Source organism: Canis lupus, chromosome 5 (assembly GCF_048164855.1).
Source record: "Canis lupus baileyi chromosome 5, mCanLup2.hap1, whole genome shotgun sequence".
Lineage (NCBI taxonomy): Eukaryota > Metazoa > Chordata > Mammalia > Carnivora > Canidae > Canis > Canis lupus.
The window spans coordinates 704,660-723,334 of NC_132842.1; the positions used below are offsets into that span (position 1 = coordinate 704,660).

The 18,675-nt window shown below is 36.1% G+C and overlaps 1 protein-coding gene across 5 annotated transcripts in view; it reads left to right on the forward strand.

Annotated features, from left to right (window-relative positions):
• Positions 1–13,524, forward strand: part of CCDC7 (coiled-coil domain containing 7) — a 391,847-nt gene extending 378,323 nt beyond the window's left edge. For 3 of the 5 annotated variants that reach the window (XM_072825155.1, XM_072825154.1, XM_072825158.1), the window contains one exon: positions 12,868–13,523. In XM_072825155.1, coding sequence (XP_072681256.1) covers positions 12,868–12,923 — 56 coding nt within the window. In that variant the 3' untranslated portion in view covers positions 12,924–13,523. Of the gene's footprint in view, positions 1–12,867 lie in introns of all 5 variants that reach the window. The other 2 variants (XM_072825157.1, XM_072825156.1) reach the window with 1 other exon arrangement.
• The last annotated feature ends 5,151 nt before the right edge of the window (positions 13,525–18,675 follow it).

Below are 18,675 nucleotides of genomic sequence, written 5' to 3' on the forward strand. Positions count from 1 at the left end.
AAGGCAGGGATGTCCACTTTCACCACTTTTATTCAATATAGTACTGGAAGTCTTGGTCTCAGCAATTGGACAACAAAAAGACAACCAAACTGTCAAAGAAGTCAAACTGTCACTATTTGCAGATGACATGAAACTCTATATTAAAAAACCTGAAAGACTCCATCAAAAACCTGCTCAAACTGATAAAGGAATTCAGTAAATTCAGAGGATAAAAAATCAACATACAGAAATCTGTTGCATTTCTATAAACCAATAATGAAGCAGAAAGAGAAATTAAGGAATCCTATTTACAATTGTGCCAAAAACAATAAGATACCTAGGAATAAACATAACCAAAGGAGTGAAAGACCTGTACTCTGAAAACCATAAAACACTGGTGAAAGAAATGGAAGAAAACACAAAGAAATGGAAAGACATCCATGCTAATGGATTAACAGATATTGTTAAAATGTTTATACTACCCAAAGCTATCTACACATTTAATGCAATCCCTATCAAAATACCAACAGTATTTTTCGCAGAGCTAGAACAGTCCTGAAATTTGTATGTAATCAGAAAAGACCCCAAATAGCCAAAGCAAACTTGAAAAAGAAAAGCACAGCTGGAGACATCATAATTCTTGGCCTCAAGTTATATTACAAGGCTGTAGCACTCCAAATAGTATGGCACTGGCACAAAAATAGACACATAGATTAATGGAACAGAATACAAAACCCAGAAGTGGACCCACAACTATATAGTCAATCAATTTTGACAAAGTAGGGAAGAATATCCAATGGGGGAAAAGATAAGTCTCCTCAATAAATGGCGTTGGGAAAACTGGGCAGCAACATGCAAAACGAATGAAGCTGGACCACTTTCTTACACCATAAATAAATTTAAAATGGATGAAAGTCCTAAATGTGAGACCTGAGACCATAAACATCCTAGAAGAGAACACAGGCAGTAACTTTGACATTGGCCACAGCAACTTCCTTTTTAGATATGTCTCCTAAGACAAGGGAAACAAAAGCAAAAAAAAAAAACAAAAAACTATTGGTCCTTCAGCAAAATAAAAAGCTTCTATACAGTGAAGGAAACAATCAACAAAATTAAAAGACAACCTATGTAATGGGATGAGATGTTTGCAAATGACACATCTGATAAAGGGTTAGTATCCAATATATATAAAGACTGATACAACTCAATGCCCAAAAAACAAATAACCCAGTTTAAAAATGAGCAAAAGACATGAATAGACATTTTTCCAAAGAAGACACCTGAAAAAAAAGAAGAAGAAGAAGAAAACATCTAGTTGGCCAAGAGATACATGAAAAGATGCTCAACATCACTCATCATCAGGAAATACAAATCAAAACTACAATGGGATACCACCACACATCTGTCAGAATGGCTAAAATGAACAACATAAATAACAACAGGTGTCAGCAAGGATATGGAGAAAGGGGACCCTCTTGCACTGTTGGTGGGAATGTAAAACAGTACAGCTGCTCTGGAAAACAGTAGAGTTTCCTCAAAAACTTAAAAATAAAGCTACCCTATAATCCAGCAATTGCACTACTAGGTATTTATCCAAAGGATACAAAAATACTAAATTGAAGGGATACATGCACCCATATGTTTATAGCAGCATTACTTATAATAACCAGATACGGAAACAGCCCAAGTATCTAATAACTAGTGAATGAATAAAGAAGATGTGATGTGTGTGTGTGTGGATAGATAGATAGATAGATAGATAGATAGATAGATAGATAGATATAGATGTAAATATCTATCTCCCTATATATATATAATGGAATATTAGTCATAAAAAATATTGACATTTGCAATGACATAGAAGGAGCTACAGAGTGTTACTAAGTGAAATAAATCAGAAAAAGACAAATACTATATGTATGGTATTGGAAGTTAACTTAGACTTATTGTGGTGATCATTCTGTAATACTTATAGTAATATCAATGACTATTTTGTACTGAAGCTATTATGTATCAATTTGTCTCCATTAGAAATCTATAATCAAAATTTTAAAAGATAATTAATGTATCCACCTCCTCAAATAGTTAATTATTTTTGTGTGTGTGGTGTGAATGTAAGATTTATTCTCCACAACTTTCAAGTATACCATACTATATTACTAACTATAGTTGCCATGCTGTACATTAGATTCTATGAACTTATTCTTCTTAGAACTGAAATTCTGTACCCTTTGAACCATATTTCATATTTTTTCCTCCTACCAGCCTCTGGCAACCACTATTCTATTCTCTGTTTCTATGATATTGGTTTGTTTGGGTTTTTTTAGATTCCTTATATAAGTGAGATTGTACAGTATATTCTTTCTCCCTCTGGCCTATTTCACTTAGCATAAATTCCTTTAAAGTTATTCATCTTGAAAAAAAATAAAGTTATTCATCTTGTGGCATTAGCAGGATTTACTTCCTTTTATGGCTGAAAATAATATTCGCGTGTGTGTGGATGTGCGCGTGCGCGCGCGTGTATGTGTGTGTATCACATTTTCTTTATCCAAATAACTGTCAAATAACATTTAGGTTATTTCCGTATGTTGGCTCTTGTGAATAAGGCTGCAATGAACATGGGGTTGCAGTTATCTCTTCAAGATACAGATTTAATTTCCTTCAGATATATATATATCCAGTAATAATATTGATGAATCATATGGTAGCTCTATTTTTTCTTTAAAAAAGAAGATTTTATTTATTTATTCATGAGAGACACAGAAACAGAGAGAGAGGCAGAGACACAGGCAGAGGGAGAAGCAGGCTCCACACAGGCAGCCCGACGTGGGACTCGATCCCAGGGCTCCAGGATCACGCCCTGGGCTGAAGGCGGCGCTAAACCGCTGAGCCACCCGGGCTGCCCTCTTTTTTTTTAACTGCCAAATGATTTTCCATAATGGCTATACCGATTTGCATTCCCATCAACAGTGTATAAGTGTTTCCTTTCTCCACAGCTTTGCCAACATTTGTTATCTTTTTGAAAATAACCATCCTAATAAATGTGAGGTGTTATCTCATTGTGCTTTAAATTTGCATTTCTCTGATAATGAGTGATGTTGAACATGTTTCAAATACTGATTGGCCTTACCTATGTCTTCTTTCGAAAAATATCTATGCAGCTTCTTTGCCCATTTTTAATGGAATATTTGCTTTTTGCTGTTGAGTTATAAAAGTTCTTTGTAATTTGGGGATTAACCCCTTATTAGATATATGCCTTGCAAATATTTCCTCCCCTTCAGTAGATTGCCTTTTCAATTGATTGCTTCCTTTACTGTTGAGAAGCTCTGTAGTTGGATGTGGTCTCACTTGTTTATTTTAGCTTTTGTTGTCTACCTATGGTATCTTTTGGAAAAAAATCATTGCAATGACCAATGCCAAGGATCTTTTTAATTTTGTTTCTTCTAGGAATTTTACACTTTAAGGTTTTACTTTTAAGTCTTTGATCCATTTTGAGTTAATGTTTTGTGAGTGGTATAAGACAGGGTTGCAATTTCATTCCCTAGATTAGGATTTCCAGTTTTCCCAGTACCATTTATTGAAGAAATTACCCTTTCTCCATTGTATATTACTGGTGCCCCTGTCAAAAGTTATTCAACTGCATATGTGTTTATGTCCAAGACCTCTATTCTGCTCCACTGGTCTAGATGCCTATTCTTGTGGCAGTACTATGTTCTTTTGATTACTATCGCTTTGTAAATAGATTGAAGACAGGAAATGTGATGTGTCCACTTTGTTGTTCTTAGGATTGTTTTGTCAATTCAGGGTCATTAATATTTACTTATGAATTTTAGGATTTTTTTTCTATTTCTGTTCAAATCAACCTAATTCTTTTTATGTCTTTTATATTTGAGCATTACCATAGTTTATTTAACTAGATCTCTGTTAAATGGGCACTTTGGTTGTTTTCAGTTTTCTCTCTAACAAATAACATTGTAACAAACATTATTTGAATAAAAAGATATTTCATACTCCAGTCTTCATTTCTATCAGCTCAAAATGAGTCTTCTGCCTAAAAAGAATTGCCACTATTTCCTCCTTGATACTAATTTTATGAACTCTTTCTTTTGCAGTATACAAATTGTCTCTTAATACTGATTTTTTAAAGAACCATAGATATATTATATGTATCCCCCCCCCCCCCCGCCAAATCCAACATTCCAGTGAATTTGAACTTTTGACATTTGTCTATCAATGCTTGTCAAAATGTGGTCTCAAGACTAGCAGCTGGGGCATCAGCTGGGAATATATTAGAAGTACAGATTATTGGATCCTACCTCCGACCTACAGAATCAGAAGCTTTGGGGTTCAAGTCCAGCTATCTGTTATTTTTTTTAAGATTTATTTATTCATTTATGGTAGACAGACAGACAGAGAGAGAGAGAGAGAGAGAGAGAGAGAGAGAGGCAGAGACACAGGAGGAGGGAGAAGCAGGCTCCATGCCGGGAGCCCGACACGGGACTCGATCCCGGGACTCCAGGATCGCGCCCTGGGCCAACGGCAGGCGTCAAACTGCTGAGCCACCCAGGGATCCCCTATCTGTTATTTTTAATTTAAATTCAACTAGCCAACACATAGTACATACATAGTTTCAGATGTAGTATTCAGTAATTTATCAGTTGCAAATAATACCCTGTGCTGATCACATCATGTGGTCTCCTTTATCCCCATCACCAAATTACCCCATCCCTTCCCCCTACCTCTCCTCCAGCAACCCTGTTTGTTTCCCAGAGTTAAGAGTTACTCATGGTTTGTCTTCTTCTCTGATTACTTCCCATTCAGTTTTCTCTCCTTTCCCCTATGATCCTCTATGTCGTTTCCTATATTCCACATATGAGTGAAATCATATGATAATTGTCTTTCTCTGGTTGACTGATTTAACTCAGCATAATACCCTCCAGCTCCATCCACATCGATGTAAATGGTATTTGTCCTTTCTGATGGTTGAGTAACATCCCATTTTATATATATATACACATATATGTATATACATGTAATATATATACATATATATACATAGATATATGAAGATGTGGTATATATATCATATATAGATATATTAAGATATATATAGATATATATAGATATATAGATAGATAGATAGATATATCTTCATTCATTCATCTGTCAATGGATATCTCAGCTCTTTCCATAGTTTAGCTATTGTGGACATTGCTGCTGTGAACATTGGGGTGCAGGTGCCCTTTGGATCACTACATCTGTATCTTTGGGGTAAATACCCAGTAGTGCAATTGCTGGATCAAAGGTTAGCTTTATTTTCAACTTCTTGAGGAACCTCCACACTGTTTTCCAGAGTGGCTGTGCAGTTTGCATTCCCACAACAGTGTATGAGTGTTCTCCTTTATCCGAATCCTCGCCAATATTTATTATTTCGTGTCTTATTAATTTTCACCATTCTCTCTGGTGTGAGGTGGTATCTCATTGTGGTTTTGATTTGTATTTCCCTGATGGCAAGTGATGCGGAGCATTTTTTCATGTGTCTGTTGGGCATGTGTATGTCTTCTTTGGGGAAATGTCTTTTCTGCCCATTTCATGACCAGACTGTTTGTTTCTTGGGTGTTGAGCTTGATAAGTTCTTTATAGATCTTGGATACCAGCCCATTATCGGTTATATCATTTGAAAATATCTTCTCCCATTCTGTACATTACCTTTAGTTTTGCTGGCTGTTTCCTTTGCTGTGCAGCTTTTTATCTTTTTTTTATTTTTTAAAAATCTTAAGAAGCTTTATCCTGATGAAGTCCCAATAGTTCATTTTTGCTTTTGTTTCCCTTGCCTTTGGGGACATGTCTAGCAAGAAGTTGCTGCAGCCAGGTAAGAGAGGTTTCTACCTGTTTTCCTCTAGGATTTTGATGGATTCTTGTCTCACATTTAGGTATTTCATCCATTTTTTAGTCTATTTTTGTGTATGGTGTAAGAGAATGGTCCAGTCTCATTCTTCTGCACCTAGCTGTCCAATTTTCCCAGCACCATTTATTGAAGAGACTGTCTTCTTTACATTAGATATTCTTTCCTGCTTTGTCAACAATATGCTGACCATATTGCGGAAGGTTCTCTATTCTGTTCCACTGATCTAGGTGTTTGTTTCTGTGGCACTCCCATACTGTCTTGATGATCACAGCTTTGTAATACAGCTTGAAGTCTGGGATTGTGATGCCACCCATTTGGGGGTTTTTGTTGTTGTTGTCGTTGTTGTTGTTTCAATGTTCCTTTTGCTATTCAGAGTCTTTTGCAGTTCCATTCAAATCGTAGGATTATTTGTTCCAACTCTGCGAAAAATGTCGATGGTATTTTGATAAGGATTGCATTAACTGTATAGATTGCTCCAGGTAACATAGACAATTTAACAATACTTTTCTTCCAATCCATGAGCGTAGAACGTTTTTCCATTTGTTTGTGTTTTCCTTGATTCCCTTCAAGGTGTTCTGTAGTTTAAAAACTTAGAGTACAGATCCTTTACCTCTTTGGTTAGGTTTAATCCTATCTTGTAGATTTGGGTGCAATTATAAATGGGATTGATTCCTTAATTTCTCTTTCTTCTGTCTCATCATTAGTGTATAGAAATTCTACTGGTTTCTATGCATTGATTTTATATCCTGCCATGTTGCTGAATTGCTGTATGATTTCTATTGATTTCAGGGTGGAGTCTTTTGGTTTTCCACATAAAGTGGAAATCTTCAAAGAGTGAGAATTTGATTTCTTTGCCAATTTGAATGCCTTTTATTTCTTTTCATTGTCTGAATGCTGAGGTTGGGACTTGTAGTACTGTGTTAAGTAACAGTAGTGAGACTGGTCATCCCTATTTCCTTCCTGTCTTTAGGGGAAAAGCTCTGTCCTTCCCTGTTGAGAATGATATAGGCTGTGGGCTTTTTGTATATGGCTTTTATGATATTGAGATATGTTCCCTCTATCCCTACACTGTGGAGAGTTTTAATCAATAAAATATGTTTTCGTATTTTGTCAAATACTTTCTCTGCATCATTTGAAAGGATCATATAGTTCTTGCCCTTCCTTTTTATTAATGTGATGCATCACACTGATTGATTTGGGAATGTTGAACTAACTAACCTTGCAGCCCGGGAATAAATCCCACTTGTCATGGTGAATGATCCTTTTAATGTACTCTTGGATCCTATTGGCTAGTATCTTGGTGAGAATTTTTTGCATCTGTGTTCATTAGGGATATTGGTCTGTAATTCTTTCTGGTGAGGTCTTTGTTTGGTTTGGAGATCAAAGTAATGTTGGCCTCATTGAGTTTGGAAGTTTTCCTTCCATTTCTGTTTTTTTGAAACAGCTTCAGAAGAATAGGTTTATTTCTTCTTTAAAGGTTTGCTAGAATTCCCCTGGGAAGCGTCTTTCCCTGGACTCTTGTTTCTTGGGAGGTTTTTGATGACTGCTTCAATTTTCTTGCTCCTTATTGGCCTTTTCAGGTTTTCTATTTCTTCCTGTTTCAGTTTGGTAGTTTATAAGTTTCCAGGAATGCATCCATTTCTTCAAAATTGCCTAATTTATTAGCATTTCGTTGCTCATAATGTTTTTTAAATGGTTTGTAATTTCTTGGTATAGGTCATGATCTCTCCTCTTTCATTATTTTATTAATTTGGGTCCTTTTTCTTTTCTTTTTGATAAGCGTAGTTAGGGGTTTATCGATCTTACTAGTTCTTTCAAAGAACCAGTTTCTAGTTTTGTTGGTCTGTTATACTGTTCTTCTAATTTATATTTCATTGATTTCTGCTCTAATCTTTACAATTTCTTTTCTCCTGCTTGGTTTGGGCTTTATTTGTTATTCTTTCCCTAGCTCCTTTAGGTTTAAGGTTAGCTTGCATATTTGAAATTTTTCTAATTTTTTGAGAAAAGCTTATGTTACAGTGTACTTCCCTCTTAGGACCATCTTTGCTGTATCCCAAAGGTTTGGAACAGTTGTTTTTATACTAATTCATTCCCATGAATTTTTAAAATTCTTTAATTTCTTGGTTGACCCATTCATTCTTTAGTAGGATGCTCTGTAAATTCCAAGTGTTTGAGTTCCTTCCAAATTTCCTCTTGTGGTCATTAAGTTTAAAAGCACTGTGGTCTGAAAATATGCAGGGAATAATCCCAATCTTTTGGTGTCAGTTGAGACCTGATTTGTGACCCAGTATGTAGTCTATTCTAGAGAATGTTCCATGTGCACTCGAGAAGAATGTGTATTCTGTTGCTTTAGGATGGAATGCTCTGTATATATCTGTGAAGTCTACCTGGTCCAATGTGTCATTCAAATCCCTTGTTTCCATGTTGATCTTCTGCTTAGATGATATGTCCATTGCTGTAAATGGAGTGTTAAAGTCCTCTACTATTATTGTATTATTATCAATATGTTTAATTTGATTATTAATTGGTTTATATAATTGGCTGTTCCCAAGTTAATAGCATAAATATTTATAATTGTTAGATCCTGTTGGAAAGACCTTTTAATTCTTCATCCCTTACTATAGTCTTTGGATTAAAATCTAATTTGTCTGACATGAGGATTGCTACCTAGCCTTGTTTTGAGGTCTATTAGCATGATAAATCATTCTCCACCCCCTTACTTTCAATCTTGAGATGTCTTTAGGTCTAAAATGAGCCTCTTGTAGACAGCATATGGATGGGTTTGCTTTTTTATCCAATCAGATAACCTGTGCTTTTGACTGGAGCATTTAGCCCATTTACGTTCAGAGTAACTATTGAAAGATATGAATATACTGCCATTGTATTACCTGTAAAGTCTCTGTTTCTTTAAGTTGTTTCTATTTCTTTTCAGTCTGTGTTACTTTTGGGCTCTCTCTTTGCTAACAAGATCCCCCTTAATAGTAGTCACATATTCTTTTATTTTTTTTCTGTTCTGGAAGCTCTTTATCTCTCTTTCCATTCTGAATGGCAGCCTTGCTGGATAAAGTATTCCTGGCTGCATGTTTTTCTCATTTAGTACCTTGAATATATCATGCCAGCCTTTTCTGGCCTGCCAGGTCTCTACGGAGAGGTCTGTTGCTAGTCTAATGTTCTTACCCCAGTAGGTTAAGAACCTTTTGTTTCAAGCTGCCTTTAGGATTTTCTCTTTATCTCTGAAATTTGAAAGCTTCACTATTATATGTCAGGATGTTGATCTACTTTTACTGATTTTGGTAGGGGTCCTTTCAGTGTCTTGGACCTGAATGTCTGTTTCCTTTTTCTAATTAGGGAAGTTCTCAGCTATGATTTGCTCAAATAAATCTTCTGGCTCTCTCTCTCTCTTCTCCCTCAGGGATGCAAATAGTTCTAATATTGTTTCTTTTTTTTTTTTTTTTTTTTTTTTTTTTTTTTTGCATTGCTGATTTCTTGAAGCCTCCACTCATGGTCCATTAGTTGTTTTTCTCTTTTGCTCAACTTCCTTCCTTTCTATCAACTTGCCTTGAATTCCAGCTCTGACTTCTTACTTATATCCATATCAGTTAGCTCTGTGGCAGAGAGTATTATCTCTGGTTCTTTCTTTTGCTGTGAATTCCTCCTAGTCATTTTGTCCAGAGAAGAAGGGATGGGGTAAAGAATATAATCTCATAATGTCACAAGGTTGACAAAATAAGATGATCCACTTGGTCTTGAGTGTGTTTTGGTCTCTATGTTAGAAAGCACTTGGGATCCCTGGGTGGCGCAGCGATTTGGCGCCTGCCTTTGGCCCAGGGGGCGATCCTGGAGACCTGGGATCAAATCCCACGTCTGGCTCCCGGTGCATGGAGCCTGCTTCTCCCTCTGCCAGTGTCTTTGCCTCTCTCTCTCTGTGTGTGAGAGAAATTAAAAATTAAAATGATAAATCTTTTAAAAAGTGCTAAATCCCAAAATTGTAAAATTTTTTGTAAATGTAAATGTAAATTGTATATATATACAAAAATAAAATTGAATATAGTGAAAGGAAGCCAAAAATGAAGACTATATCTAGAAAAGGCAAATGTAAAAATAGAAAGTTAAAAAAATACTTAAAAACAAAGTGTTGATATAATACAAAACTAGTTGAAAAGGGACAAAAGAAAAAAGAAATGCAAAAAAAAATTTTTTAAGATTTTTTTATTTATTCATTCATGAGAGACACATAGAGAGGCAGAGACACAGGCAGAAGAAGAAGCAGGCTCCACGCAGGAAGCCCGACGTGGGACTCGATCCCAGGACTCCAGGACCACTCCCTGGGCCAAAGGCAGGTGCTAAACTGCTCACCCACCCAGGGATCCCCAAGAAATGGAAAAAATTTAACTGAAAGATAAATAATGAGAAACAACCTTGAATTCTATATATTATTTTCTCCTAGTGCTGGAGTTTTGCAGTCCTGTTTGGTCCATAAACTTGCTGTTTACCTATGCTTCCAGCTGGTCTTCCAGGGGAAGGGGTTTGCTGCGCTGATTCTCAGATGTCTTTGCCTGGGCAGAGTTGCACCAAGCCTTGTGCAGTGGGGGGCCAGGCTCATTGTAAGCTGGTTGCTGTGTGTGGCTTTTGTTCCCTGAAGGCTTTCCAGGCCTCTGTGTGCACCCATTCTGATATTTCTGGGAGAAGTCAGAGGATTGCCCAGTTTCTGTCCTTTATAGGGCCCAGTATGGAAAGCATTCACCCAATAGGGCCCTGCATTGAGGTTTCTGGCAAGCTGAGCTGAGAGCCCCTTCCAGGTTCACTACTGAAACCAGTTTGCCCACTCCAATGCTTGGAAACACTGTCAGCTCAGGCAACTCTGTTCTTTCTGTGACCCTGGGGACCCTGATACTACACTGCCCACCTGGGATTCTGCCCTGCTTCACCACTGAGCACCTTATAGGCAGGGATGTCTCTTGCAGGATCAGATTTCTAAAGGTTCCAATTTTGTGCTAGTTCACTTTCTGGTAACCAGCTTCCACAGGCTCTTTCCCCCACTGTTTATCTTCTGACATATCCCTTCAGTTTTGCTTCTCCATACTCCTACCTTGCAGAAGGTGGGTGCTTTTCTATTTGTAGAATTCTAGTCATTCTTTTCTTATAATTCAGGTTGAATTCATCTAGGTGTTCAAAATGATTTAATAGGAATCTAACTAAATTCAGAGGACCAGATGAAATGAGATCCTCTACTCTTCTGCCATATTACCTCTCCTCCCCTCCAGCAATCTTTTTTTTAATAAATTAATTTTTTATTGGTGTTCAATTTACCAACATACAGAATAACACCCAGTGCTCATCCCGTCAAGTGTCCCCCTCAGTGCCCGTCACTCACTCACCCCCGCCCTCCTCCCCTTCCACCACCCCTAGTTCATTTCCCAGAGTTAGGAGTCTTTATGTTCTGTCTCCCTTTCTGATATTTCCCACACATTTCTTCTCCCTTCCCTTCTATTCCCTTTCACTATTATTTATATTCCCCAAATGAATGAGAACATACACTGTTTGTCCTTCTCTGCCTGACTTATTTCACTCAGCATAATACCCTCCAGTTCCATCCACATTGAAGCAAATGGTGGGTATTTGTTGTTTTTAATGGCTGAGTAATATTCCATTGTATACATAAACCACATCTTCCTTATCCATTCATCTTTCGATGGACACCCAGGCTCCTTCCACAGTTTGGCTATTGTGGACATTGCTGCTAGAAACATCGGGGTGCAGAAGAAATGGACGCATTCCTGGAAAGCCACAAACTACCAAAACTGGAACAGGAAGAAATAGAAAACCTGAACAGGCCAATAACCAGGGAGGAAATTGAAGCAGTCATCAAAAACCTCCCAAGACACAAAAAGTCCGGGGCCAGATGGCTTCCCAGGGGAATTCTATCAAACGTTTAAAGAAGAAACTATACCTATTCTACTAAAGCTGTTTGGAAAGATAGAAAGATGGAGTACTTCCAAATTCGTTCTATGAGGCCAGCATCACCTTAATTCCAAAACCAGACAAAGACCCCGCCAAACAGGAGAATTACAGACCAATATCCCTGATGAACATGGATGCAAAAATTCTCAACAAGATACTAGCCAATAGGATCCAACAACACATTAAGAAAATTATTCACCATGACCCAGTAGGATTTATCCCCGGGACACAAGGCTGGTTCAACACTCGTAAAACAATCAATGTGATTCATCATATCAGCAAGAGAAAAACCAAGAACCATATGATCCTTTCATTAGATGCAGAGAAAGCATTTGACAAAATACAGCATCCATTCCTGATCAAAACTCTTCAGACTGTAGGGATAGAGGGAACTTTCCTTGACATCTTAAAAGCCATCTACGAAAAGCCCACAATAAATATCATTCTCAATGGGGAAGCACTGGGAGCCTTTCCCCTAAGATCAGGAACAAGACAGGGATGTTCACTCTCACCACTGCTATTCAACATAGTCCTGGAAGTCCTAGCCTCAGCAATCAGACAACAAAAAGACATTAAAGGCATTCAAATTGGCAAAGAAGAAGTCAAACTCTCCCTCTTCGCCGATAACATGATACATATAAAACCCAAAAGCCTCCACTCTAAGATTGCTAGAACTCATACAGCAATTTGGTAGCGTGGCAGGATACAAAATCAATGCCCAGAAATCCAGCAATCTGTCTTAACAAATTTTCTGGGTGATTCTGGCATAGGCTAAATTTGGAGAACCATTGTACTATATTTATATTGCTCTAAGTTAAGGGTGTCCCAGCATCATTTCTATAGAAACATGGGTTGATTTATGTATGTATTTGTATGATTTATGTACTACTTTTCCATTTCCATTTCCAGTGTTACTATTATTCATATATAATAATGTTTTTCATAGGTTACATATAATAAAAATTAGATCAACTATAATGAAATTAAGTTTTTTAATACACAATAACTTTTCTTTAAAGTGCCACATATTGCTCCCCGAAATTTCTACCACACCCCTGTTTCTGAGAATAAATGAATTCTGGTCAAAATAACCAACATGAGCAAATTCATGGAGATAACAATGAAAATTGCAAATGTAGAAGCTTTACGAAAATTAACACTGACTTGAAAGGATGGTGCTCATTGAACAATAGTGGGAAATACCCTATCCTACGGTAGGTCTAGATCATGGAGGAGCTTCATTGGCAGCAGGTAAGTTTGAATGTTTGCAATGCTTTCTCTTTTTTCTAATTTTAAAAAGTTATTTATATTTTAAATCACAAATGATTAAAATATTCAGCCTACTCAAAATGTTAACATATGAACACTACACAACACATTTCAACAACAAAAAGAAGTACATAAAGTAAACATAAATGCCTCATGACAATAACCCGATTGATATGTATTAGAGCATATTTTGTAGAATTTATAAATTCTACACACACAAAATATAAGTGCTAATAATTTTAAAGACATGACTCTTGCCAATCAATGTTGATAACATTAAAATATTATTTTTAACCACATTTTCAATGTGCCCAGGAGTGAGTAGTACTATTGGATGATATGGTTTGAAATCCAATCTGAATCATTACTGACATGAGTATTTAAATTTATACAATACCCTTTTGAAACTTGAATGTTTTATATATATATATACATATATATATATACATATATATAATCATTCAACATATATATGTTTTATATATGTATATATATCTACAGATATATATTTATATCTCCAGCCGAATTAGAGCATTGAACAATGATATTAATCTAAGTATGTGGAGTTCCATTTAGTGTTACATTTATTATAAAAAATTAAGAGAAAATAGATTTCTTCAGAAACATAAAATAGAAAACTTAATGAAATAATGGCTATTCTCTAAAATCTCTCATTACCTTTAGGTAATGCTTATAATATATGCAGTAGTAAAAAACAGTGTATAGTAGTAAAAAACAGGTAAGTAGAAATCATAAATTGAGCCTAATTAAATTATCAGCCAAGAAAAATAAATAAAATAATTTTTTTGCTAATGACCAATTATCTAGTCTCCAAAACTGTGAAACCACCCCAGAGGTAATATAAAGATGAAGCATATTAACAACTCCTGAGAGTTTTGGAGAGAATATATGCAGAAACAAATAGTAAAATTGTTATTGCACATTACCAAATAATTGGATTGCAAACAAGGTGAATTTTATGTTTCTGTCTAGAATTATTTTTTCAACATAAATTTTAGTTCAACATAGCAATCTGTCCCCATGCATGGCAATTGCTGGGATTACTTAAACTGGACCCATTGCAGCTTCTCATTTTGCCCCTATGGACTATGCAGATAATAGTGTCATATATATTAATTATGTAATAATTTGATTAAATGAGGTAACATATGTGCTAAATTAGCGCTTCTCAAGTGTGTCTACAAAACAGAATTAATCTGCGGTGCTTTTAAAAAACACTAATTCTTTGTTCCCATCCCAGACCAATTAAACCAGATTCTTCATAGTTGTTTCAAATGTACTGCCAGAGTTAAGAACCCTGGTGCTTATCATTTGATGATATAAGAGAAATCAACCAATACTCAAAACCATATACAAATAATTGCAGGGTTTTTTAATAGCCAGAATCTTATAGCTACTGGCAGAGGAAACCCAAAACAAATGTAATCTATATTGGCTCTAGTTAAAAATTCTTCTCCCAAACTGCTTATTTCTTGTCAATTACAACTTTCACTCCAATAAAAATTTCTTGTGATAATGGAAATCTTCTGTACCTGTGCCTCTGATAATGGGGCTCTGAGTCACATGCACTTGTTGAACTCTTGAGATGTGTGACTCTCAAGTGTGACTTGAGAACCTAGATTTTTAATTTTAATCAGCTTAAACCTAAATAGCCATATGTGGTTTATGGCTTCAATATTGAATGGCACAACTCAAGAATTATGAATGATCCAACAGTTAGTCAGGACCTGGAAGGCAGTGAGCTTTTCAGAAAAACACAGGAAATATTTTTGTTGATTAATGACTGATATAAGTAAACACACCCCTGGAGAAGTAGAAGCAGGAATAGTAAGTATTTCAACACTGTTGTTGGATAAAATGTAAGGCTTTTTTATGGTAGTAGAATGTCCCTTAATATTGAATAGACAATGTCAATTTCAACCAAGGACACTGACTATCTCAAATTAGGCCAGAATTAGGACAAAAGTGAGTAGGATCTACAGCCTTTGGAAGGCTTTGGCCACCATCAAAGGTAAGGCAAGCCCTTTCCCTTTTTAACAATGCTCTTAAAAACTTATTCTGACATTTGTTTAAAATGGTAGTGAAGGCTTTATTCAAGACTACTGAATAAGGCAGGGAGACTGAACTCAACTCCAAATACAGTAAAGAGAACTAGGGATTTACAGCTAATGAACAGAGGGAGGAGGTCAATATAAAATTACTAAAAGACCTCAAGAGTAGGAGCATTCCTACTAAACTAGCTGAACAGTATTGCTAAAAGCAGGCCAAGGACAGGGCCAAGGCCTAGTCAAAAAGAGGGCTGTGAGGAGCTTGACTATAATTTGCTTAAGGTGTAAGTCTTTCTCAATGTCCAGCTAAAATAAACTTTTTAGCATTGAGAGAAAGATCACTGATTTTGAAAACCAAAGGTTCTAGAAAATATTTTGAAAAATGGCATGCAGTTGATGTAACATATGCTCTAATAACAAGAAATGCATAAAACCAAAAGTTTCAGAAATGTTTGTATGTGCATATATTAGAAGTTGAATTACATGAAAGTTACAATTACTTGGTTTATTTTCAGAATTCTTCGTTATTACCCAGAACAAACTTGAAAGTGTAAGATCAAAGCCTTTTGTTGCTGGTGTTAAGAAAGAAACTCTACATTGAAGTTCCAGCTTGCTTCTATTCATTAATGTCCCTGCAATATCTTCTGGTGTGGTATAAAAGCAATAAAATGAAATTTGTTCTCTGCAGGTTTTGATATGTCATGATTATTTAAGTGTCATATTTTTTTGCAAATTTACTTTGTACGATGTTACACAGAGAAAAGTCATCTTCACACATTTCTTATGCTTCCAGGTAAATATGTTTAGAAAAGAATATATCTTGCTTTATCTTTTTCACATTAAAACTGGAAATTCATTGAGGAGGTCAGAACAAAGTCTTTATTCTTTATATTATATTTAGTAAACCTGCAAATCATAGTATTTAGTAAAACTACCTATCATACCATGAGCTGTAGTAGAACTATGAAAGATTTATAAACTAAATTTATGCTGGTATCAAAAGGAATATTGAAAAGAATAAGAGGGAAGAACATAAATATTGAATGAATAATAGTCAAGTGTCTTTATGTGGTCTTCTTTTCTCTTTTGGCCCTGGAATAATAATAATAATAATAATAATAATAATATATTTAATAATATATTAATATATAATTAATTATATATATTGTTGTTATTGTTATTATCTAATCATGTGTTTCTATTTAAGTGGAGAATTGTTTTATTGTTCTGTTTTTTACTATATGTATATTTTATTGAAGTTCGATTTGCCAACATATAGTATAACACCCAGTGCTCATCCCGTCAAGTGATCCCTCAATGCCCGTCACCCAGTCAACCCACCCACTCACCTCCCATTCCATTACCCCTGTTTGTTTCCCAGAGTTAGGAGTCTCTCATGTTTTGTCACCCTCTCTAATTTTTCCCAGTCATTGTCCCTCCTTTCCTCTATAATCCCTTTCATTATTTTATATATTTACCATATGAGTGAAACCATATGATTGTCCTTCTCCAATTGACTTACTTCACTCAGCATAATACTCTCCAGTTCCATCCACATCGAAACAAATGGTGGGTATTCATCATTTCTAATGGCTGAGTAAATTCCATTGAATATATAGACCACATCTTCTTTATCCATTCATCTTTTGATAGACACTGAGGATCCTTCCACAGTTTGGCTATTGTGGACATTGTTGCTATAAACATTGGGTTGCAGGTGTCTCAGCTTTTCACTGCATATGTATCTTTGGGGTAAATCCCCAGTAGTGCAATTGCTGAGTCATAGGGCAGGTCTATTTTTAACTCTTTGAGGAACCTCCACACAGTTTTCCAGAGTGGCTGCACCAATTCACATTCCCACCAACAGTGCAAGAGAGTTCTCCTTTCTCCACATCCTCTCCCAATATTTGTTATTTTCTGTCTTGTTCATTTTCCCCATTCTCACTGGTGTGAGGTGGTATCTCATTGTGGTTTTGATTTGTATGTCACTGATGGCAAGTGATGCAGAGCATTTTCTCATGTGCTTGTTGGCCATGTCTATGTCATCCTCTGTGAAATTTCTTTCTGTTCATGTCATTTGCTCATTTCATGATTGGATTGTTTGGTTCTTTGTTGTTGAGTTTAATAAGTTCTTTATATATCTTGGATACTAGACACTTACCTGATATGTCGTTTGCAAATATCTTCTCCCATTCTGGAGGTTGTCTTTTAGTTTTGTTGACTCTTTTGCTGTGCAGAAGTTTTTTATGTTGATTAATCGAAATACTTCATTTTTGCTTTTGTTTCCCTTGCCTTCATAGATGTATCTTGAAGAAGTTGCTGTGGCCAAGTTCAAAAAATGTGTTGCCTGTGTTCCTCTCTAGTATTTTGATGGATTCTTGTCTCACATTTAGATCTTTCATCCATTCTGAGTTTATCTTTATGTATGGAGTAGGAGAATGGTCTAGTTTCATTCTTCTCCATGTGGATGTCTGGTTTTCCCAGAACCGTTTATTGAAGAGACTTTTTTCCAGTGGATATTCTTTCCTGCTTCATTGAATATTAGTTGACCATAGAGTTGAGGGACCATTTCTGGTCTCTCTATTCTGTTCCATTGACCTATGTGTCTGTTTTTGTGCCAGCATCATACTATCTTGATGATCACAGCTTTGTAGTACACTTGAAATCTGGCATTGTGATGCCCCTGGCTTTTATTTTCTTTTTCAATATCCCCCTGGCTATTTGGGGTCTTTTCTGATTCCACACAAATCTTAAGACTACTTGTTATCTCGTTATCTTAAGATTACCAAGTCCATGGTATTTGGATAGAGATTGCATTGAACATGTAAAATGCCCTGGGTAGCACTGACATTTTCACAATATTAATTCTTCCAATCCATGAGCGTGGAATACTTTTCCATCTCTTTGTGTCTTCCTCAATTTCTTTCAGAAGTGTTCTGTATTTTTAGGGTATAGATCCTTTACCTCTTTGGTTAGGCTCATTCCTAGGTATCTTATGCTCTTGGGTGCAATTGTAAATGGGATTGACTCCTTAATTTCTCTTTCTTCTGTCTCATTTTTCGTGTATAGAAATGCCACTGATATCTGGGCATTGATTTTGTATCCTGCCACACTGCTGAACTGTTGGATGAGTTCTAGCAATCTTGGGGTGGAGGCTTTTGGGTTTTCTATGTAGAGTATCATGTCATCTGCGAAGCGGAAGAGTTTGACCTCTTCTTTGCCAATTTGCATTAATTTTATTTCTTTCTGTTGTCTGATTGCTGAGGCTAGAACTTCTAGTACTATGTTGAATAGCAGTGGTGAGAGTGGACATCCTGTCTCATTCCTGATCTTAGGGGAAAGGATCCCAGTGTATCCCCATTGAGAATGATCTTTGCTGTGGGCTTTTAAGATACTAAGGAATATTCCCTCTATCCCTACACTCTGAAGAGTTTTGATCAGGAATGGATGCTGTATTTTGTCAAATGCTTTCTCTGCATCTATTGAAAG